Source organism: Lissotriton vulgaris, chromosome 7 (assembly GCF_964263255.1).
Source record: "Lissotriton vulgaris chromosome 7, aLisVul1.2, whole genome shotgun sequence".
NCBI lineage: Eukaryota > Metazoa > Chordata > Amphibia > Caudata > Salamandridae > Lissotriton > Lissotriton vulgaris.
This window is the reverse complement of record NC_141695.1, coordinates 290,437,269-290,461,649: the sequence shown is the minus strand read 5'-3', so window position 1 is coordinate 290,461,649 and position 24,381 is coordinate 290,437,269. Positions and strand designations below refer to the sequence as shown.

At 44.5% G+C, this 24,381-nt stretch overlaps 1 protein-coding gene across 2 annotated transcripts in view; it reads right to left on the bottom strand.

Moving 5' to 3' along the window:
* The window catches only part of LOC147701407 (myelin-associated glycoprotein-like), a 252,844-nt gene that overhangs the window by 14,060 nt on the left and 214,403 nt on the right, over window positions 1-24,381 (bottom strand). The window contains exon 10 of one of the 2 annotated variants that reach the window (XM_086930087.1): window positions 12,283-12,343. The exons of the other annotated variant lie outside the window; for it this stretch is intronic. Within the exon in view, the coding sequence (XP_086786213.1) occupies window positions 12,287-12,343 (57 nt within the window). The 3' untranslated portion in view covers window positions 12,283-12,286. The remainder of the gene's footprint in view (window positions 1-12,282; window positions 12,344-24,381) is intronic. 2 annotated transcript variants of the gene reach the window in all.

The following is a 24,381-nucleotide window of genomic DNA, read 5'->3' as shown; positions in this document are numbered from 1 at the left end:
TTTGCTGTCGTTCTCTATTTTCCGCCGAGGAAATAGCAATGAATTCCCCCCGGAGCACCGCTTTCAGTGCTGCCCACTGTGTCGCCTGGGTGGTATCAGCATTATCATTGTGCATTTGGTAATCACGTACCGAGTCCTGTATGTGCTTCACCACCGTCTTCTTATGCAGAAGAGTATCCCTGAGGCGCCAAACCCCGCGTGAGGGGGACATCGGTGGCAACTGGAATGTGCCCGTGACAGGGGCGTGGTCCGACAGAGAGAGAACCCCTATTTCGGAGGCTATGGCTAGGTCACAGACCGGCCCGTGACCAGAAGGTGGTCCAGTCTCGCGTAGGTCTTATGTGCGTGAGAGTAATAGGAATAGTCTCGGGTGGTGGGGTGGAGGCGGCGCCAGAGGTCGTGGAGATCTAGTTCCTCCAGTTGGGATCTGCCTATCTGCGAAACTTCCCCCGTCTGCGGGTGTCTCTGTGCTGATCTATCTAAGGACGAGTCGAAGACCATGTTCAGGTCCCCCCCTATGATTATGTGCCTGTCTGGGGTGGCGGTGATATCCACTATGGCCGAATTAAAAAATCGTTCCTGATGTTCGTTGGGGCTATATTCCGACCCGATGGTGAACACCAGACCTCCCGATTTGACTCTATAAGCTAGGAGCCTCCCTTTCTGTTCTGCAAATTTATGTAGGACCTCCCCTTTAAATGTTCTGGACACTAGGATTGCTACCCCGGCTGTCTTGGTAGTGTTGGAGGAGAAACATTGTATTGGGAATTTGTGAGAACGCATCCTCTGACAGTCTCGGGCTAGGAGGTGGATCTCTTGCAAGAGACAAATTTCTGCGTGTGTGTTTTCCAGTAAGGATAGCACTGCTCTCCTCTTGACAGAGTTATTCAACCCTTTCACATTAAGGGTGACTACCTTAAGGGCTGTCATCGGTGTGGGCGAAAACAGAGCTCAAGCAGTGAATCACGGCCCAGGAGGGGCGGCTCCGGCGCAGGTAGCGTGTAGGAGCACTGGAAGGCTAGAGTGAATGTATCAAAAGCACTGGACAGTCCCTGTCCCTCCCCCCTCCAACTCCCCCCGAACTTCCCCCGAACTGCCCTTTCCCTTCCACCCCCCTCCCCTTCTCCCCCTACCCCCCAACAAACCCCTCATGCAAACAACCAACCTCCCTCCTCCCCCTCCCCTCCCTTTCTTCCTCATTCCCCTGAAACCCCAACAATTTCCAGTCCCAGTCATGTCCCGGTGGACAAGTCTGTGGTGATTTACCAAAGTGGATGTCCGTCCACTTACTCCTCCCCATGGCCCCCCTCCTCCCAGGACCCCAAACCTGCAACATCAGTAAGGCTGTGGTGTTCTCCCCCCAGAGCGTTGTTATGCTGTCAGCGCCACATCACCACTGGAAGCGGTGTCTCTGGCCACTTCGGAAACTGCATTCGCCATGCCAGTTCTAATGGTGGGCGAGTCCAGTCTTCTGGGGGTGGCAGGCACCCGTCTCCTCGATACCCTCTGCCAACCATCTCTAGGGCTGCGTCTCTGGCTTGGTGTAGTCGTTTCTTCCTTCTTCGCTGTGATCCCCAGAACCTCGCACGTCTCTTGCAGTGAACACAGTTGGTGCATCGTGCCATTCCACCTAAAGATGAGGGGGAAGGGGTGTCCCCAGGCATAGGACGTTTCATGTTCTTTCAGAAAGTCAGTTGCAATCTTAAATGATTTCCGCTTCTGGAGGGTGATAGCGGACAAGTCTTGATACAGGGCCACCGAGTGACCGCGAAAAGTGAGAGAGGGTTGCTTCCGTGCCTCAGCCATGATGCGTTCTTTCAACGGGAAGTCTGGGAGAAATGCTAAAATGTCCGGGGGTGGCGCTGATGCACGTCGTGGCGGTCCTACTCTGTGTGCCCTATCAATCCGGACTGGGAACTCCACCGGTTCGCCCAAGATAGCCCGAAACAGTTCTCGTAAATAGCCAGCCACATCCGAGCCTTCTTCTGTAGATGGAATTCCCCGGACTCGGATGTTGTTTCGCCGTGACCTGTTTTCAAGGTCATCGTTGTGCGTTTGTAGATCCAGATGCTGGTCTCTCAAGCGCAACACCTCCTGTTGCAGCTGCACAATGTCCTCATCTAGTCGGTGATTCGTGCTCTCCACCGTTGCCACGCTCTCCCCCAAGTCTTCTACCTCTCTGCGCACCTCCCGTACTTCTCCCGCCACTTCCTGCTTCAGTGTCTGAAAATCGTCTCTGAGGGTGCTGAACAGAGATTCTAGGAACGATCTAGTGACAGGCGGTTCTCCTCCGCTCGCACCCTGCGATCCTCCGGCGGAGCTTGGTGACGGTTGTCCCCTATCTCCTCTCTGCTGAGGCCTGTTCAGCATTTCTGGGAGAGTGCGGTCCCCTCTTTTGGTATCTTTACCGGACGCCATTTTGCGAGTGCAGGCCGAGTCGTCCCGTCCCCTCGGTTCGACACTCCAGGCTCTGTGGATGTCCTCTTGGGCTGAGTAGGGGACCTTCGGTCGGCATCAACGGTAGCCTCGGGTATGTTCGGAAAAGTCGCTTCCAGCACTTCCGGACTAGGCCTCAGCCGCAGCCGCGACGGTGGGCGCCATTACACCGCTCGCCTGTCTGTTGGGCCCCGCTGGTCTCCGGTCGCCGCAAACTCTGCTAGGCACTCTGCTTCATGGAAGGGATCCTGTTGCTCCGGTGAGATCCCACTCGAATTCCAGCCCATGGTCCGCAACTGCGATCCTCGATGTCGCCCCCGCGCTCGTTGTCACTGCTAGACCTCGACCGGACCCGGACGGGGTCAGCGCTGCGGGGCCCACCGGTTCGTCTCGGAACCCCTCGGGTGCGTTCGATGGCGGAGGCTCTCAAGCCGCCCCTCCTGCCGGCACTCCAGTTCAGCCGTGCCGTGCGTTAGGAAAGCAGCAGCCGGCGGTCGGTGAGCGTGTGCCAATCCGTGCTTCGGAACCTCCTGGTCGCATAGGACCTCCGCTGCGTCTTCTGCTCACCTACCAGGCCGGGGGGCTTCAGGGGAGACCGGGCAATCAGGACTCGGGCGGAGCTCCGGGCTATTGCCCCGTCTGCTTCGGTTCACTCCCAGCAAACGTTCAGTCGACTAGGCCGAAGTCACGACCTCGAATGCCGCCCACAGCGGCTCCGCCCGTCAGGTCTCTGGCTATTATTCAAGGCCGTTCGGGCACTGTGAGGCAATCCTTCCCCCGGCGGTGCACACCGGCCGAGGATGGTCGCGGCGTGTAGCTGTGCACAGCGCCTTTCCACATGCTTCGGGGTCGGTCTCTTTCTCCTCCGACTCCCGATCCAGACCTCCAGCGCCGTCCGACGGGCTGTCCTGAGGCCGATTTGAGGCCAGTTTCGGATCAGAGTCTTCGCGTCGGGTTACACCACCTCTCCCTGTGCCGCTGAGCTCCAGCGGGGGGAGAAAAAGCTATATTTCAGGGCTTGGGCCTAGTCGGATCGGGAAGCTGCGAGAAGAAGCGTCCTCTCACTCCGCCATCTTGGCCACGCCCCTGTCTATCTTTTAGATAAGGGACTTTGTATATAGGAGAGGTGCTTCCTCTGTCAAAACGTACCCAATATTGAATGCCCGCCAGACTGGGACACTGTTGGTTAAAAGGACGTCTTAACATACAATTGTTGCCATATGAAAGGTCAGATGACCAGTACCAAATGTCAAGTACCAATAATCATGTCTAAATATGTTTAAATATGCTATCAATGGTTTCTAGGCTACTGTGGAGCATGTTTAAAGGTTGTAATTACCATTTTTAATGTGTGGACACCTATTTCAAGTACATTTTTATCACTTTATGTGGTCTCACAACATACCGCAACAACACTGTCCAGAAAACATCACTGTATACTATAATACACAGAGCCGAACACTGCTCTAGATTGGAGGGCTTTTGTGTTAATCTCAGTTGCCTTGCTACTATATGTTTCTTTTCTCAGTTTCTGGGTTTGACGGGCCCACTGGAGCTTTTTGATTTCACCATACGTAGATTTGTCATTTGTTGTGCATGCACGCAGCAGTGCAAACAGAGACACGGCTAAACAACAGTTTCCTGTGTTTCACTGCCATCTAGTAGTAACTAAAACAAGCATTTGCTATGCAATATGTCTCGCATTTGTGAGAGTTTAAGCTATTGGCATGCCAATGCCTTCTATTTATCTGTTTTAATTTTTTACACATAAATAAAAGGCATTCAGGCATATGCATCAAACTAAAAACCGGTCGCAAACGGGCAGATTCTCAGAATCCGCCCCTTTGCCACCGGCATTTTTGCATTTGGGATGCATCATCCCAAATACAAAAATCGCAATTTAAGGAATCTCTAATAGGAGTAGCAAATCCATCGCAAATCAGCTGGCAGTATTATATATATATAATGTTTTGATTGGCAAACACATTTTAATCATAATTGATTTATATTGTTATTTGTGATGATGTATTCTATTTTTTATAATTTATATTAATCATATAGTGTTGCACATATTATATATTTTAATTTATTGATTGGAATATATTTTACGGGGCTTTTTTTTATCAATCATAATTTTTTCTTTTTTTTTCTTTCTTTAAAACACTTTCCCTACTGTTGCTTATGTTGCAATGTGAATAGTAAATCTGACCTCTTCAAATGCTAACATTTTCCCTAGTTGCTCTGGCTAGTACAGGAATAGATTTGAACTATTCGAAAGTCCAACACTTTTCCTCCTGTTGCTGACATCGATTGGAAATAGTGAATCTAAACCCTCCCAAGTCTATTTCTCCTACTGTTGCTTAGGATGGAGTGGGAATAGTAAATCTGACCCCTCCAAAATTCAACACTCTCCCTACTGTTGATCAGATTGGTGTTGGAATAGTAAATCTAACTCTCACAACTCCAACACTTTCCCTACTGTGACACCTACAATGTGCAGCACTTTCCACTCTGTTGCTGAAGTTACAGCAGGAATAGTAAATATGACCCCTCCAAAGTCCAAAACATTCCCTACTACTGCTCAGGTTGGAGTGGGAATAGTAAATATGACCCATCCAAAGTCCAATATTTTCCCCACTGCTGCTAAGGTTGGAGTGGGAATAGTACATATGACCCCTCCAAAGCCTAACACCTTCCCTACAGCTGCTAGGGTTGGAGTGAGAATAGTACATATGACCCCTCCAAAGTCCATACTGTTCCCCAGGAAGGAGTGGGAGTGGAAATAGTAATTCTGACCCCTTCAATGTTTAGCATGTTCCTTACAGTGGCTCAGATTTGATTGCAAATAGTAAACCCCCTGCAAAGTGCAACATTTACCTGTGCAGTCACCAGGTTATAGTGGGAACAGTAAACTGGTCCCTCCAACGTTCAACACTTTCCCGACTACTGTCTTCATTTTATTGTATATTTTTTGGAGTAATATGTTTTTATATCTTTTAGAATACAGTGTTTTTAATTATTCTTTATTATTAGTAGTAGTTTGTATTTTATTCATGTTTAAAAATGGTTTATTTCCCTATATTGTTTATTATTATTTTACATTTATTTTAAAGTTTATATTTTCATTTTATTTTTCAACAAATAACATATATCAATTTATTCAATTATAAATATACTTACTGATGATATTTTGGTCCACTACATTTTTGTAGTTGATACATTTGTACATTTTATAGAAAGAATGTAAAGTTGATTTTTGTGTCCGCAATATGGTTTTGCTGATATTCAGTATTGCAGTATGTTTGTCTACATTATTATGTCGAAGAGTGTAGTAACTGACTCCACGCAGGTTGGTGAGCCTGCACACATGTTGTTAGGATAGTCATAAAACTCCACGGATATTTTTTATATTTTTCTTTTTCCTCATATGGAATATTTGTCCTCACACACACACACCCACTATTGTTCCCTTTCCCACCTTTACTACAAATGCACTCTGATGCTTTGTACTTGTGTCCCTGGGCTTACACCTATTACGTTTTTCAAACGTTTAGAGATTTAGATATATGTTGTAAGGCATTGAAATTGTTTGTTGGTACCCACAAAGCGACTACTATATGAATATTTACCTCAATTTCAGAGACCACCCTAGAGACACTTACCTGGGAAGGCTGATTGTTCCCTCTTTAGATGTTGCTTACGATTGCAGATTTTTTTTTACACATGGTGGAATCTGTGAACCAGTTGGTAAAATCTATGAACACTTAAACAATCATGCATGTGTTATTGAGGGGCTGATTTTACTCAGTGTCCTCTTTTTATAATACAGTATATAACGGGCAATTATATAATCCATTATATGATTTCCCATGTAGATGTGTAGGTGCGACAACCTTTGTTGGCCCTCACTTAAAATGCAATGCTAAATCTAGGGATAATATTTTAATACAGTGATAAAGTTACTGCAACTGTGAGAGGTGGTATTAACCCTGGATTATATTTTATGGAGTCTAAACAGGCAATACAATTGCAGTTACACAGTTACCACAACTTTTTTAGATTGCTGTGTGTTTATTTATCACCAGCCTTTGGCTGGTGGTAATGTGTCATGTTGTTTCCCGAGACTTGATATATTATTTCTGTATTTGGGTAATGCAGTATTAATACATGATTCATCAGAAGAACACTAGAAATCTGTGGTTCCCAGAAAAAAGGGACAATCCAATCAAAAGAAAAAATCTTGTTTTCTTATGCATTCTAACGTCATCAACAATGACCAACAATAGGGGTTCATGAATGTCCCTTTGTTTGATGATGTCTGGTTGGGTTGTAAAACTAATTGTGACATCATGCATTTGATAGCCACTGTAACACATATTTCTCCAATTACTAAAGTACTCTAGATGAGCCCTGGAGTGTAAGGAACTGTTGTGTGTTTTTGACTTCTCAAAAGGTATCAAGAACTTGAATTTATTTTGCTCAAGTTGCACTCCTTCTTGGAGGGCAGGTTTCAGATAACCAACTTAAGAAACATCAATTCTATATACCTCTGAAGTGTTAAGGGCTAGTTGCATGTGCCTGCTTGTCATTCTCATCTAGATAATGCATCTGCAGTTCCAGGATTGCGTAGAAGAAAATCAGTTTTACTCACAGCAATGAAACTGTCACTTTCAAAGAAGGAACATTGGGCCATTTGTACAAGGACTGGCAAAACTATCGCTAATGTTGGTTAGCAGTTGTTTTCTTACCGCTGTGTACTGCTAAAAACTATCGCCATGTTAGTGACGTATTTACAAGATGTGAGTCCCTAGCTCATTGCACCATCAGGATTCAAGCAAGCCGGGCCGAAGACGGCTGAAATGCCAGAAACCGGTCCCCGGTAGCTTGTTTCCTTCCCAGTATAAGAATTGGCTTGGTAGTTTGGTCTGCCCTGTTCCCATGATGCACTGTGCCAGGGTCAGACTAATTTGCATATAGCCAAGTTCTGAGCTGGGATGGTGCAGTGAGCTAAAAAACGGTGATGGATCAAGCCCTGATCTTTGGACTGGGAAAGAGTGGTCTGCTTAATTCAGACACTCTGTTCATCACCACCCCCTTTTCTGAATCATTTTTGCCCACCATAAGCGTGGAAGGGTATACTCAGATGTGAGTCTCTAGCTCATTGCACCATCAGGATTCATGCAAGCCGGGCCGAAGACGGCTGAAATGCCAGAAACCGGTCCCCGGTAGCTTGTTTCCTTCCCAGTATAAGAATTGGCTTGGTAGTTTGGTCTGCCCTGTTCCCATGATGCACTGGGCCAGGGTCAGACTAATTTGCATATAGCCAAGTTCTGAGCTGGGATGGTGCAGTGAGCTAAAAAACGATGATGGATCAAGCCCTGATCTTTGGACTGGGTAAGAGTGGTCTGCTTAATTCAGACACTCTGTTCATCACCACCCCCTTTTCTGAATCATTTTTGTCCACCATAAGCGTGGAAGGGTATACTCAGATGTGAGTCCCTAGCTCATTGCACCATCAGGATTCAAGCAAGCCGGGCCGAAGACGACTGAAATGCCAGAAACCGGTCCCCGGTAGCTTGTTTCCTTCCCAGTATAAGAATTGGCTTGGTAGTTTGGTCTGCCCTGTTCCCATGATGCACTGGGCCAGGGTCAGACTAATTTGCATATAGCCAAGTTCTGAGCTGGGATGGTGCAGTGAGCTAAAAAACGGTGATGGATCAAGCCCTGATCTTTGGACTGGGTAAGAGTGGTCTGCTTAATTCAGACACTCTGTTCATCACCACCCCCTTTTCTGAATCACTACATGGCTTCAAGCAGCTAGTCACACAGCATGCGACATAGCAGGACACACGGTCGAGCACATCTCCTCCGCCAGCGGGAACTTCAACTACAGCCACACCACCAAACTCTCCTGGACAGACCATCATTGAATACATCTCGTCTTCACCATGCGCACCGTACACCACTGCCATCATCGCCCCCCCCTTGCAGCGAGATCAAGGTCACTGAAGAACGTCTCCGCAACTACTTACAGACGATGACACCGCAGTGTGCAACCGCCACCAATGGATCTCAATCTGCGCTGACACCCTGGCGCCCCTCAAGAACGGCCCTGCATCAGTACCTTACAACCTGCCTGATGGCAGGCGTAAGCGTGACGCAGTGCCACAGGACTAGGCTGGCCCCATGCATTGCTGGAGTTGCGTCATGGTTGTGACACGACTGCAGCAATGCGTGACTTTGGCGCAAACAGATACGTCAGGATTCCAGACATATTTGTCATTACTTGTGTCATGGAGCAATGTCCAGTGAATACAGCACAACCATGATGTAGCAAAAATGGGGTAGAGAAAAGTGTTGCAATGCTGTTGTGTTGCAGCGCTGCAACACTTTTCATGACTGAGGCCCAGGAATGAACACTATTTTATTGATGGTGTGCATTCCTGTCCCCTAGTTTTGTTGTAGGGCAGCGCAGCAACATTGCTTGCAGGGCTGTCCAGCACAAAAACCTGCTGAAAAGAAGCCCCAAGTGTTATCTCCATTTTTAAGACCAGCTTTTTTCGGGTCTTACAAAACTGTCCCTAACTGCAGTTAGCAGCAGTTTTTTTGGTCCTCCAAAGTTCAGGAATCCCCTTGTAAGTATCACTAAATGGGGTTAGCGGCCGTTTTTGCATGGGAATGCCTCCCTTGCATGTCATTATCGCTAATAGAAGTGGCGACCTTTAGAATGGACATTTTTCGCTGGAAAACTTCCGGTAACAGAGGTTAGCGGCAGCTTGTACATAAGGCGATAAAAATCTTGCAGCAAAACTGTTGGAAAAGTGCTGCTAACGCGGCGTTAACTCCTTGTACATATGCCCCATAGTATCACCCTTCACCAACTTGTGGTTGATATGTACCTGCTCATACCTCAGCATAGTTGTGATAAAATACTGCTGGTTTCCAAAGAGCTTCCAATGGATATCAATTCACAAAAGTGCCATGAACAGCAGATGTGCAGCATGCAAACTGACAATCTATGATCTCACTGTGTTACACCTTTGTCTTCACCTCAGCCCCTCAATAACTAGTTATTTTCTTCTGAGGTGCTAGAGAATGGTCAACAAGAGCAAGCCACAGATGTGAACAGGCCAGCTAGAGCCTTGTCTAATATTAGTTCTTGCATTGACTCTATTACTGTTCTTGACACTGAGTACTTAAACCAATGATAGCATGGGAAGTGCCAGGGCTACCCCAGGCTATTGTTAGCTATTTACACCAAACAGATGTACTAAATTCACTTACAATAAATCAGCCCATATTAAAGGATATTACTCGCCCAAGACTGAGCTTATCGAGCGTGATTACTGATCACACTGTATTTGTGTTCTAATCACTTTACCGTCCCATGGAGTAAGTCTTGTTGACTGATTGCTATTGCAATCTTTGAGGGACACATATAAAATGACAACTCCGGTATCCAAATAGAATTAAATAGGCTTTGCAGTATCAATGGTAAATATCAGCATCTTCCATGCATACTACCCTGTAACCACCTGCTGCAACAGGAACTGGTCCAGGGGGTATGTTTTAGCCATGGGACTAAGATAGTTAACATCTAATCTCAGTTGTATGGCTTCACCTAAAAGTGATGGATAAAACACTGTATCATAAAGCTGGGCAGGGTCCACAACACGATGAAATGCTCTTGGGCAGGACAACCCCTTGGCATTTCCATGAGAATAACTTCCACCCCAGTTGAGGCCTAGTTTGCAACGTCAAAGCATTAGATACAGTTTTAATCCCAGCGTCCCATTTGGCCAAATTCTGGGCGATCACTTTTTAACCTTATACCTCTGCTCTGTTTTTTTAGAAGATGGTGAGTATTTAGAATGAGTATAAAATCTTCTAGTGAGGGTGTGGTTACAGAAATGAACTGGATATTACCTGTGTATATGGAGAGTGTCCAGTATGACGGTATATTCATCAAAATACAATATAGTGATGAATGTATAGCCTCTGCATCAAGTACCAGTGTGCCACAGTCTCAGGTGTACTACATTAAGACATATTTGATCTGGGCAAATAATACTTTCACTGTACACTCATCTGGCAATATACTGGCACTTTGAAACAGGCTTAATGGAAGAAATAAACATCAAGAGCATACTACCAGGACAGATCTCCGGCATGGTTTTAAGTCTCAAATCCAGGGATGTTTATCAGCAAGTGGCAGAATTTGCATTTCTCATGACTATGATATCACCCATGCTATTCTCAATAGGGATTTTGGTACTCAATCCAACCCTGATTAAATGTTTTTCATGTTAAAACAGGTCAAACTGGACCCCAATGAATAGATACATTTCTTCCATTCTTGGCTACAGGGTTCTTCCTAATCATCCACTTCAGGACATGTGAACTGGCTGATAAAGAAGAAGAAACATGCACAAACAGTACAGGATTGCAATTCTGCAAAGCTGAGGAGAATGATACTAAGGGAACGGGTAGGACATTGCCAAGTGTCCTTATTGTTGGCCGCTCTCATGAGTTCTACGAAGGCTGCCATTTAACAAGGAGGCCTCACTGGGCAGTATCTCGATGAAGTTGAAGGCAGCTGAATCTGTGATTGAAGTTGGCACTCACCCAAAAAAAGTTAATGAATGCCTGGTAAAATTAAAGACATGCCCTGCGTGCTGCAACTTCATAATTTTTCAAAAGAACACAGATCATCTCATCTCATGTGTCTTCGATCTACCCCAATGTACCCAACTCCTATCTACCCCACTCCAATTTACCCCACTTTAATCTACCCCAAACTACTCCACTCCAATCGACCCCACTCCACTTAATCTAACCAAAAGTAATCTACCCTACTCCAATCTACCACAATCTTTTACCCAGCTTCACTACTACAAGCTACCCCACTCCAATCTACCTATTCCACCTCACTCCATTCTACCCCACTCTGCCCCCACACCCTCTACGCCAATCTACCCCACTCCACCAAACCCCAATCTACCCCAGTCCACTATAGCCCAAGCTACCGCAGTCCACCATAGCCCAAGCTACCCCACGCCACAAACGTTTAGCCATGCTGAACAGCAGCAGCACTGCTGTACATAACGGCTAAAACACATAGTCAAAAGCTCTTGCATAGGTGAGACCTATTGGCTTTGCCAATGCTTATTATTCCCTGCTATCTAAGGAAGGGGGCTTTCAATGCTACTTGTCATTAACTGTGCACTCTGATAGGAAGCTGCGGGCAGCATTCATTTCATCTAAATACCCCGACAGACTGGCACTCAACCCCCTCTTTCCTCAGAACGACCAACATAATGAGCCATATAAAAAAACAAGGAATCCCTTGCGTACAGCACAAGAGTCAGGTGCCCGCCAAGTGGTAAATTTCAAACCTTTAAATACCGCAAATTTTGTGTCACCACTGTACTAGTGAAAACGACTTCACGACTTATATCCACAAACATAATACATATCAGTGAACATCACACAGACATCTGGAGTGCAAAAAGCACACGCAGGCCACATGCAAGCAAGCACCCCGCTTGCAAGCAGAGACAGACAGCAAGGACTATGGAAATTAAAGGAAAAGGCGCAGCAACTACTCATCGGTTTACATCCGTACTATCTACATTACAATTATTTTAAACAGCTGCTACAATGCAGCAAAACAAAGAAGCAAAGGATAGAAGCCAGAGGACACGCACGGAGGCAGACAAAACTGGCACGTACCAAGAGGCGACCAGAGAACAAAACACCCAAAAGATGACGTAACACCACAGAGACGTCACGACACAAAAGTACAGGCACGAAGGAAACAGTCAAACACTCAACAGAATTATTCACCACTCTAGACTTGGCAGATCTCAGTGGTTCCGGAAATGATGTCCCTCGTCCGATTACCAGCCTGCAAAGTGAACAAATACAATAAGCAGAGCGCATGTTTGAACCATCACGTGTCAAAGAGCAGAACACCAGCCACGCAACTATTTGCCTCCAACGCAGTTAGTGTTGGAATCAAGCAACAGCACCATTGAATGGGAGATGCAGTGATACCACCTGTGGTGGTTCCAACATTAATGCAGAGGGGGGTCTGTGCTGGGCAACAACAACCTAAAACCCTTCCCTGGCCCAGCAAAGGTAGAAGTTGTTTGTAATGTACCTTTGGACTTGTAGTAAGGGCATAACTGGAGTAGTGACACAGTAAACTGTTGTGGCAGTGTGTATGTGTAGTGTATGTGTGAGAGTCCGTGGGTCCATAATGTGCACTGCACAATACCGTGCTTTTGACTGAGGACACCCTGCTGTCCATATTGTGTTTTGAGCAGTTAGAAATAGGATTTCCTTTTAAAGCATGATTTGGGATATGTGCACCGTTCAACTTATTTCAAGAGTTCACACAACGCAGCGCAGCACGTGAAGTTGTGCGCTGCATTACATGAATGGGAGGCAGCAGAACTGCACCCTATCGTCAAAGAACTGCGGAGTTCTGCTCTCTCCATGCGCTGGCACACTTGTGGCTCCCTAGCGCCAACGCGGGCACCCTTGTGCCATAGTATAAGGGTTTCTGCATGAAGGCCAGAATAGTTTCTGTGCAGGAAGATATCCCTTACTGTACACTAACTATCCTTTGGACCAGTTTCCTACTACTATGTGTGTTGCACAATGCAGCACATATGCAAAAAGAAAAGAACAAAGAGAAATTAAGCTATTTCCCTTTACTACGCAAGCCTCGGGCAGGTGCACCTTACTGGTGCAAACCCATGTCTACAAGCATTTGTAGATATGGGTTTGTGTCATAATCCAAGGATGAATGCACAGGAACGCCCATGTACCTCCCATGGAACTCCTACCCGATGCAAAGTAACGCAAGGCACAACAATGTGCTGCATTGTTTCTTTTTTAAATAAAGGAATGCAAATAACCATGTATGTGGCTCTGTAAATACCAAAAGGGATTTTGTGTTGGGTTGGCGTCAAAACCATGATTAAAATCTGAGGAAACTATTTAAAAATCGTGCCCCAGGAACCCATGGCTCAGATTAAGTCATTAACAAAGCACCTCTACCGTAGTGACAGGTGAATATAGAAAACCTCGAAGTGTATCATTAGAATCTACTTCAGGCAGACCTGGTAACTAAATCTCCTCCTCTTGTTGATCTAAAAGTATGTTTACTGCTTTTTTGGAATGGCTACGAGCTGTCTAAATCCTAAAATCCCACTAGTGTTCAGTGGAGTAAAGGTGGATAAAAATAATGACAGGGACAGCAGTAGCCTGTTCTAAAAGAATAAAAGGAATGCATTGGAAATTGAACGGAGATAATTTTATGATCCCTAAACACAAACACCCTATTAAAGGCACTGCTACACCCATAAACCACTATATAAATAAAATATGGTCATATTACCCAAACAGACTTTTCTAATAGCCAGCTCCCCTACAACAAAAATGCCAGAAAACATATCGACAATCTGCTTTCCAGAAATTATGCAAAAATATCACCTTTTTTTGTCAGAGGAACATTACAATGTATGTATGCATGTATGTACCTATGTGGTATTTGTACAGCGTGAACCTAGCCGAAAGGTGTCAGAGTGCAGTACAGGGCCAGTCTACTTGGGAATCTAAAAAGAAACACGACTACCTTCTATACAAACAGACTCACAAGTATGACTATTGCAGGGTTAGTTCCTTATAGCCTGCACCTCTCTAACTTTGAACCAATCTCTCTGGCAAAGATCATTTCAAGATTGGTGGCTGCAGAGTCACAGTTCCGTGAAAAACATATGGCCTGCAGCCTATTCTAAGCAGAAAGTATCTCTGGCTATTACAACCTGGCAACTTGGGGGCATATTTATGAGAATGTCAGGCAGCGCAGAAAGTCACCTTCCCACGCTGTGTGACAGGGAAAGAGCAGGAATACTCTGTATTTAAAAGAATATGGCACATTCCTGCCTTTATCCCTCTGCTGGTGCTGTTTTAGCTGCTTAGCGCCAACGCAGACACTTGAACCCTGGTGAAAGGATGCTTGTGTTGCATGCAGGATTGTTTTTGTACAGGAAGGGGCAACTTCCCGCACAAAAACTTTATTTTGCATTTTTATCAATGCATAAAAAGCGCCAAATATAAGTTAAAATACACATACATTTCGTCGACTAAAAACCATACACCATATAAAAATGTCACATAAAAACTGGTTCTTATCTTCCATTTCATTACTGCCCATTAAAACACCTCCAAGACTAGACGTCTATGTCCAGCCACAGGTAGGAAGTAAGGGAATAACACACTTAGGGGTCTGGCAGCTGTCGGATAAACTGCAGTGCAGGCATACATGAAACAGATGTATATTTACAAAACATTGGGATTAAAAATGCTTTCTTTGCAGATCTTTAATATTCTAGTACTAAGAGTATTAGCCATAAGGGTTGCTATACCACCTTTAGCCCTGCCTGCCATAGCTGTAACTGAGGGGCTCTCAAAGGTTCTACAACCATCCATCGATATTGACCCTGTCTCCCAGAAGGCTTGGAGCCAGACAATATTATGTTTATTTAGTTCATTCTGCCACTCTGTTAGAGCCCAATTACGACTAAAACCTGCTATATTCCAGGAAATTATCTTAATTCCCTTTATTCTATCATTTCCATTCTCATGCCCACTGTGAAAGCTCTTATTACCTCTAACATTGACCACCACCTGGAGTCAATCACATTCTTCTAGGCTTTCTAGTGGGGCAAACCTATTCCTAGTACTCATCCCATTAGGGCCTCTCTGTGGTGATGTCTCCCTCTGGACTGGTATCAGGTTGTCCTTTACACCAGTAAGAGTCGAAAGAACCTCGTGCGGTTAATAAAAGAAGCCTAAGGGTAAGGCATAGATCTGTGTTCCAGCTGAAGGTGCAATAGTTAAACACCCTAACAGCTCTCTTACCAATTCTTGAGCATTACAATTAATAACAATACCGTCCCCTGGTAAAAATTTTAGTGATGGTCCAACCCAGGAAATCCTCCTAGCCATAATGATGTACCTATATATGAATTACACCCCTCAGCTAAATCTGGTCAGCCAATGTAATACTTTCCCCATCAGTTGCTTAGTAATTTCGTATTGGGATGTCTGCAGTTCTGGCACATTTTCCAGTATGAGCACCAGCGGGCTAGCTTCTTTTTGGGAGAGCAAGGGACTGCAGGGTAGTTATCTCCTCTCCCCCTCCCTTGAGATGTCCCCCCCTCCACCTGTCCCTTGCATGTGCCCTTGTTTCTCTCCTCTCATGGGATGCCTGAGTACCATCTACTACTATAGGGTCCCGACTGTTCTGGGGATTAGAGGAAGTGGGGATTAATGGATTATTCTTATGATCAGCCCCGGGACACCTCCGTTGGACGTAGCCGTGCGCTTTACACGCGTCAAATAAATCAAATTAAAAAATCATGTCCTGCCTTCACTATATGACTTTCTCCCGTTATTAGCAAGTGCCTAACCTGGACGCTTCAGTGTATACTTGCTTGTTGTGGAAAAATCTGTGAATTATGTATATCCCCACGTTTGTGGCTTTTAACTATTTCCCTCAGATTTGAGCCACAGGATTTTACAATGGAGTTTGGACCCCCTAGTACCCCAATGCCAATAGTAGAAGGCTCTGAGTGCCATAATAACTCTCCCTTCTCAATTAATATCGCTAGTCACTGCTCTAAAGCTTCAAGTCGTGTTATTAAAGGTTGAATTGTGCATGATACAAGCTGTCCTACCTTTATGTGTATTTCTTTTTCATTTGAGGAGCCCTGGGTATCAACCATGTCAGATACATTAGTCACAGGTTTTCTGGAGTTTGATCAATGCTTCTGTCTAGACCCTCCGCTCTGTCTTTTAACTGGTGGCTCTTCTGGTGAAACAGCATTATTATTTGAACCCTCTTGGGTGATTGGCAGGGGGCCTGGTAAAATATGGTCTAGGGAAACGGTATGCAAGTATCTCGGGGGATTGTCTCTAATAATAATCCCACTATTGGGTTCTCTAAGGGTCAGTCTACGCTCTGCTAGTTGTTTGGACAATAAATGTGCGTCCCTTACCAGGAAGGAGTCAAGAGTTGCAATGTTTTATCCTCCTGTCTCAAGCTGTTTCATATTTCTTTTCCCCATATTAGTATGGTCTTGAGTCCCAGGAACTAAGAATTAGAGGGGTGGCCCAGTCCAGCCTCTTCTGGGCTCTGATGGGCGTGGACAGGCCCTGGCTTTGCCCAGGGACAGCCCGGGCGCATCCAGCGCCAATGGCCCACGCTGTGCTTAAAAGGGCAAGAGGGGCATGGTCTTCAGCAGAGGATGCTGGGAACTGTAGTTCTCCCACAGGGTAGTGAGTTGCTGGTGCCCTGGTGATGGCAGTGGTACCACAACTGCGGGACCACGCTGGGATTAAAAGTGCGTGAAGGGTGTGGCCTTCAGCAGAGGCTGATAGGAACTGTTTTCAACCCACAGGGTTGCAGAGTTCTGGGCATAATGGTGGTGGCGGTTACAACTACTGTGGGACCACTCTGTGCTTTAAAGCGAGAGAGGGGCATGGCTTTCAGCAGAGGCTGCTGGGAACTGTAGTCCTCCCACAGGATGGCCGAGTTTCTGGCTTCCTCGTGTTGGCGGCAGCGTTGTTTTAAATACAGCTATAACATATTGTACTGTGCGCTGAGATACCCCTCAGGGGGTGATTCATGCACCTAAATTAATTTATTAATTCTTTCATTGAATTAATGAGGAGAAATAAGGTTATTTCTCAATGTTATGCTTCCGCTGAGAAGGCGTATATTTTTGGCACATTACCAGGTCTACCACTTTTGGTAAATATGGGAATGCGTAAAAAACCATGGGAGTTGCGTGGGAACACCCAAGCAACGCTCATTGGAACATCTTCCCAGGGCAAAGTAACGCAATGCAGCGATTTGCGCTCTGTTGCGTTACTGTAGATTTATGAAGCCTCTCAGGGCCACACAAGGTGGCCTTGCGTGGCTTCATAAATCTTATTTTGGGCTCGCATCATGCTTGCAGCATGTGGTGCAAGAGCTATACAACCCACCTCATAAATATGCCCCTAAGTATCTGCCTCAATCATTCATTTATTGACAGATGGGCCAGTGCAGCCTCAGTTCAATAAAAGGTTGCCCAAATGCTATTAATGAAACTGAATGCCTCTGATCTGATTAACTACGAATGTATCTTTACCCCCCTCTTATTCCAAAAATTCTGAAGAAGATAGTGATTTTACAACTGCAACCTTTCCAAAGAGAACCGTAAGCTGAATGAGGACACACAAGAAGGGTTCTTCCGCAATGAGAAGAATTGAAATAAGTACAGCGGCCAGCCTTGATGATCCAAGGAGAGAAATGCATGACAGTGTAGCTACACTCCATGTATTAGATTAACACGTAGCATTCAATACATTTTCCAAATTGGTAAATAAAGAGCACTGCCGATCAGTCCTTTCTGAGTGACAAAGATCAAAGGGAGGCTCTCATAACGACCTTCCTTTCACAAATGTATCTGCAGAGTTCCCTCATTTATTTTCCATTTTTTGTTTATTTTCTTAAGAACTTTTCCATTTTTGTTTGAACCAGCATCTAGCATACTTTGACAGCTCCTAAGAATCTATAAATGTTTAATTATGTTGATTTCATGCAGATGCTCGTGACTTTTTTCCCAGCTTAACTAATGGGCTGAGTTCATTCTGTCAAGACTGAATCTAGATTTTTATGAACATTTAATTAAAGTAAATAGGTCTAACAAGAAGTTTGTAGGTGTCCAGGGAACCCACTTGGGTACACTGTGGCTCAACACAAACTGTTTGCTTGTTCCTAGGTCTCATAGGAAATTCTAGCCTCAATATTTGGTCCATTTTCAGAAAGTGGGAAGCCATGAGAATGCAACTCCCTACCCAGTAAATCCTTTGTCTTCATCTGGCATAGTGTGTTACTGGTTTGCCTCCTTCTTGACCAGTAGGTTTCATTAGGCCTGGATTCGAGCAAATGAGGCCGACACTGGCAGCCGTGCTGTTTAAACTGTGTATGTGCGCACTTTGGTTCTCAAGTAGCTAGCAGCACATCTCACTAGACAAATACATGAATGGCATCTAGCAATGCCTGATGGCCTCCATCTTTAAAGCAATTATATGCCTCAGAAATGCTGCTGTGTGCACTAGAGACCGGATGAACGCGCAATTCCTGAGTCTGCAAATGTCTGAGATATTCCTGTAATATTTGAAGGCACATTGCCTTTTAGTCTGTCAGGGTGAATTTGCTATTTACTTATGGTTTCTGTCTGCTGCAGGGACCCAGGCTGCAGTATTTTACATCCATCCTGTGGTAGTCCCTCTTTGCATTGTGGCTAAGAGGAAAATACATTGCAGAAACATAGAAAAGCTCGGGCACCTCTACACCCTTACATTTTGTGATGCAAAGGATTTGATTTGTGGTAGAACGTGGGTCAACTCTGCCAAAGGTAACCCGTGCACAGCTCAAGTGTCATAAGTAATGTTCTTACTTCTCTTCAGACAACAGATGAATTCTTATTGCTACACTTTATAGGAGGTTCAGGCTTTGTATTAAAATGCCAAGACCCAAGTAAGCACGGCAATCTAGATGGCTCTGTTGCAACAGTGAACTATAGATAATGGCCGTGCACTGCGCGTCTGTATGTGCGGTTTAAGGCGTGTTTCGTGCTCCTTAGGGATACTCCCCGCTCAGGAGTATATGAACAATAACTGAGGACAGCACTGACACTCTATGTGCAAGTGTCTCCTAGGGCACTGAAAAGTTGATGCTGACGCGTCGGTTGCTTACCGCGTAAGTATTTCTTGTGGCGTCCTATGGCGCTGCGTTGTAAGCTGCCATCGGTGCAGGAAAGTTTGCGTGTGACGCGTTGGGTGTATCTTTAAACATAAAGTTACGCGCGTGTTTGTTTAAAGGGCCCGTGTGGTGAGATTAAAGGTGTACTAACGTCTGGAGTACCGAGGCATTTTAAAAGTGCAACATAGTATATGTATTATGTCAGTGACCTGGTAGTTCGTAACTGTACAATCATATAGAAATTAAAACACAATAAAGGAACTTTGAAACGGGATATACTGAAGTCAATAAAATATCGGTATTTAGCACAGCACAAAATATCTCTTAATGCATTATATTGTAACGTTCATAGATAGCAACTAAATTCTGTCCATTCATTGATCCCCTTGGGGCTCAAAGTCTGTAGGTAATATATCCAGTGGTTTTCACGTTTTAAGAGAGTTTTTTTTTGTCTCTTTCTTCGTTTCTTTCCACAACTTCCAATATGCAAGCCTTAATTTGATTCACTTGGTGGTTATGTTCAATAAAATGGGTTGCCACTGCTGATTTTAGAACTTAGAATAATTTAGATTAATTTAATGAGCCCCAACGCGGGGCTCATTAAATTATAATCAAGCGCGTAACTTTCTATCATGTTCGGGTACGAATGCTCACAGTTTAATATCACCATTACTGAGTACGCTTAGCCGACACATCTTTATACGCGAAGGAGTTTTAAAATACACAATTTCAATGGCAACATTGTGAAACCCCATAAGGAGGGTTGCTACATGAAACAGTCCCCACAACACTGGGCAGCCAGGTGCTTATTTACAAGTGTTCGTATTTAAACCTGACAATGAATAGTTAGAAAATCTGGGTTGTTACATCAGTGTAATACTGTGTTTTATATTATATTGATATTTTCCCGTGTTAGATAAAAGAGTGATGGATACATTTTTTGTTTCACAGACTTCCCCTTGGCCGAAATGCATTGGAAGGAATGTTGTTTTGACTCATAAAAAATAAGAAAGTTGGATATATATGATCTTTGATGGATAATCAACAAATGTGATTATGGAATTACATTGAACAAGTCCTTAAAGTATGAATAAAATACTTAAGAAGATTCAAAGTGTAGAAAACTTTATTTGAAAATGTCATTGAAAAACTTCATGGATTACACACTCGCTGGTTTTCTCAGCATCAACTTTTCTGTTGCAACAGTGTCATCACATATACAGGAACCATAGTTCATGTTAATAATATTGAGCCATATGTACAAAAGCATTTTTGCAGTCCATTAACGTCCTGATTTGCAGAATTGGGCCATTTCCAACCTACTGTAAAAATACTTTTACATACGTACAGAGCACAATTTGAGATTCAGTAACATGTTACCAAACCACAATTAGTGTTTAGCGATTCAGTGCTTGAAAGGACATGTTTAGAGCATTCCTTCCTAATACCGAATCAATTCAATTAAAAAAATACTTTGTTTGGACAGTAAAGTCTATGAAAGTGCCTAAAATTACAAATAACCTAAGCATGACGGTTGTTATCACAATTTTTCAAAGGTCTCCATAATTTAACAAGTAATACATAATTCATCCTCAATACTCACTGGTAAAAACAGTTAAAATACTTTTCAATGATAAATAGATAACTTAATAAAAATACCTTTGGTTCAAAAGAGAAACAATACTGTCAAAGTACCAGAGATTAATTGATTAAAAATGTAAATATTCAGAGAACCTCCACTTCTTTATTTTGGGATTCAAAGTTTATTTTTAGTTGCCTCTACAAGCATCCTAACAAGATTATTAGTTTTGTGATCTCTTGCGGCTGCTCATGGTTCAGTAGAAAATTAACAGCAGATGGTAATGTCCGTGTCCCCTCCTTGATCCATATGATCCTGACAAATTGTCTGCACTCAATCAGTAGTATGGGACATATACAGAGCAAATGAGTTATTGACTCCTGAAATAGGTTGCACAACCGATAAATTGTTGACTCTGATTTGATCGCCCATGGTGGGAGTAGATCTACAGATGCAAACAATCCTATCCGTATCTGCAGAAATGTCTTTTTATGATAGGTGGAGAACGGTTCGTTCATATATGTAGGCGGGCCTTTTCTGTCATAGCTACAGAGGACCAGGTAGGCGTGTTTTCTTTAAGAAAATGCACTTTGATCTGATTTCCATGATATCATTTTTACCTTTCTATTCAGGAGTGTTTTAAACTGTAAATAAGGTAATTTCAAGTGCCATAGCTCCCTTGATTGAGTCTGAACCAGGGCTACGTCTAGGGCTTGCGCCCGGATATTTGAGTGTTTTGTGCTGTCGAATCCCGCAACTTCGAGACAGATGAGGTGCTTTAATGATCATGCCCAGCAGATCTTGTAGAGCGCAGGTATTTTATTATGCTGGCCAACAGCCTACGTCTTATGGTTGTGCCACGCTTCCGCCGCACACGAATGGGTGGCAGAGCTTTTGCTGTCCTTGCTGCAAAACACTGGAACGGCCTCCCTTTAGACCTCAGATTTGCTCCATCTGAAGCACTGTTTCGCAGCCGCCTGATAACATGGTTATTCTCCTCATCTTAGACAGGTTCCCCTCTTCTCTGCTGACAGTCTTTAGCGCCGGGACACCTCCGACGGAGGTAGCTGTGCACTCTACAAGATCCATAAATAAATAAATAAATAAATTTGTACAGGCATGTGATCCTGTAATGGGAATTCCAACCTAATTTGCACTGGTGACGTGTTATCTGGAAGTTGAAATAAAGACCTGAACACTACAGTCTGTGCCCTGTTCAAAAAAGACCCCAATTTTCCTGGATAGGCCTCTGAGCCATATGACAGTGTTGGCACCAGTTTAGGAGTGACAATTTGTAACAGTGCCTCAAAAGAGAACTTATTTGTGCCCTTTGATATTGTCCGAAAAGCACCTTGCATCGGCGCTAATTTGGGTTTTACTGAGTTCATGGGTAGTAAATGACCTCCTTTGTTATCCAGCCAGCAGTCCAAATATTTATATTGGTTTGCGATGGTCAGTCGATTGTTGTCAAGGTGCCAGTGATGTTGTTTTCTCTTTTTCCGACCAAAAATAACTATGCTTGTTTTTTAATAGTTTATCTGCATATCATTTGCCTGATAGTGTGTGGCTAGGGCGTCCAACAATCTTTGAAGCACAACTGGCGTCTGGCCGAGCAATACAACGTCGTCCGCTTTTAGCAGAGAAGAGATGTGTTGATTCACCAGTGTGGGAGCATAACTGTTAACTTTATTAAATGCAGGAACCAAATCACACATATACAGATTAACCCCTTCGCCGCCGCGGCAATTCTGCCGCAGCGCTGGGGAGGGGGGGGCCGAGCGGGGCTCGCATGCTCGTGACGGAGCCGCTCCGTCACGAGCCGCAGTTGCGCTGTGCTCATGACGGAGCTGTTCCGTCATGGCCCCGCCCGCTCAATAGAACGCGCTGTGCAGGCGCAGCGGCAGGGCCATGACGGAACCGCACAGCGCAACCGCGGCTCATGACGGAGCGGCTCCGTCATGAGCATGCAAAGCTTTAAAAAGGGTTGGTGCTAAAACGCACTCCTGTTTGACCCCTTGTTCCATTTTGATTTTATCTGAAACTGTCATACGCAGACGCGGCCGGTAGTGGGAGTACCGGCCGGGCGGTGACGTGGGGAGCGGGAGGGACAGGGTGGGGGTAGTAATGCATGGATTACGGATTTAACAGGTAAGTAAACATATACATAAATAAAACGAACTACGTTGCGCGCACTGCATCACCAAATGCGATGCAGTGCGTGCAACAAAATTCGTTTTATTTATTTATATGTTTACTTACCTGTTAAACTCCGTAATCCATACATTATTACCCCCCACCCTGCCCCTCCCACTCCCCACGTCAACTACCGGCCGATACTCCCACTACCAACCGCGGCTGGTCATACGTCCTCCTAGTTCATTCTTGCCCAAGTATGGGAATAAAGCTGTATGATGCATTGTAAAAATGGTTCTGGGATTTTCCAAGCTGTAAGTTTGGTCCATAGTAGGTGACGGTTAATACGGTCAAAAGCTTTACTATAATCAATAAAGCAACAAAACAGCTGTTCCGTTTTCTGGATTTGTTCGGTGGCAAGCATCCTTAGGGCTACCAGATTGTCTATGGTGCCCGCTTGTGTTCTGAACCCAGTTTGAATGAGGCAAAGAAGGTTGTTCGAGATTGCCCAGTCTTGTAAATCCTCGAGTAATAGGGAGGCAAAATACTTTACCTCAATGTCCAATAATGCAATATGTCTGTTACTGTCTGGAGTTGAGATAGGGCCTTTTTGTATATGGGAAGAAGAATCGAGCCTTGCCAGGACAAATTGATGCCGGGATGCCATTTTGACCTGGCAGGCGTCACCTCCGCTTTTACGGATTATCCTGGTGAGTCTGCCTGCATGGATGGTTGTCGCATATTGTAGGCTTTTAGACATAGTCGATAGTGTTGTAGTTTGTGACAAATTATATTCAGTTAAGCCTGAGGCTTTGATGGTATTTGTGGCAGAAGCTTTATATAACGAGGTCACGTGCATTATCCATTTTTGAGCTGTAAGATTATTCCCATTTGTGGCACTGATCGATGACTCACTGTTCAATCTATTTACGATCATCCAAAAACGTCTATGCCTACATGTCATGAACAATTCAGATTGAACCCGTTTTTCATGATCTCGTTTGGCTTGTCAGATCTGTTTTATATACTCTAAAAGCAGTGCTTTGACCTCATTCATTAATTTCAGGTTTGCTTGGCTTTTTTATGTGTGCTGCACTTCTTGTTAAGTGACCTGTTTAACATCCTTAACTTCTTTGTGTACCAGGGTTTAAAAGCCGTGAGTTTTAAGCAGACGGGGCTCGGTCTGTTGATAACCATGAAGGCCATTAATGATTGTACTAGCTTTTCCCAGTCGCTAATAGCTTCTATAAATAGTGCCCCTTATCAGCTATAACAATTTTCCAGTCATCACACTTTGTTGAGACTTCGGCACTCCATTTGATCCGTCTCTAAGTGTATTGTTTGTCCCTATTACTGATAGTGATGGGTTCCACTTGGTTGTAGCACAGAGAACCCAGACCTGGCG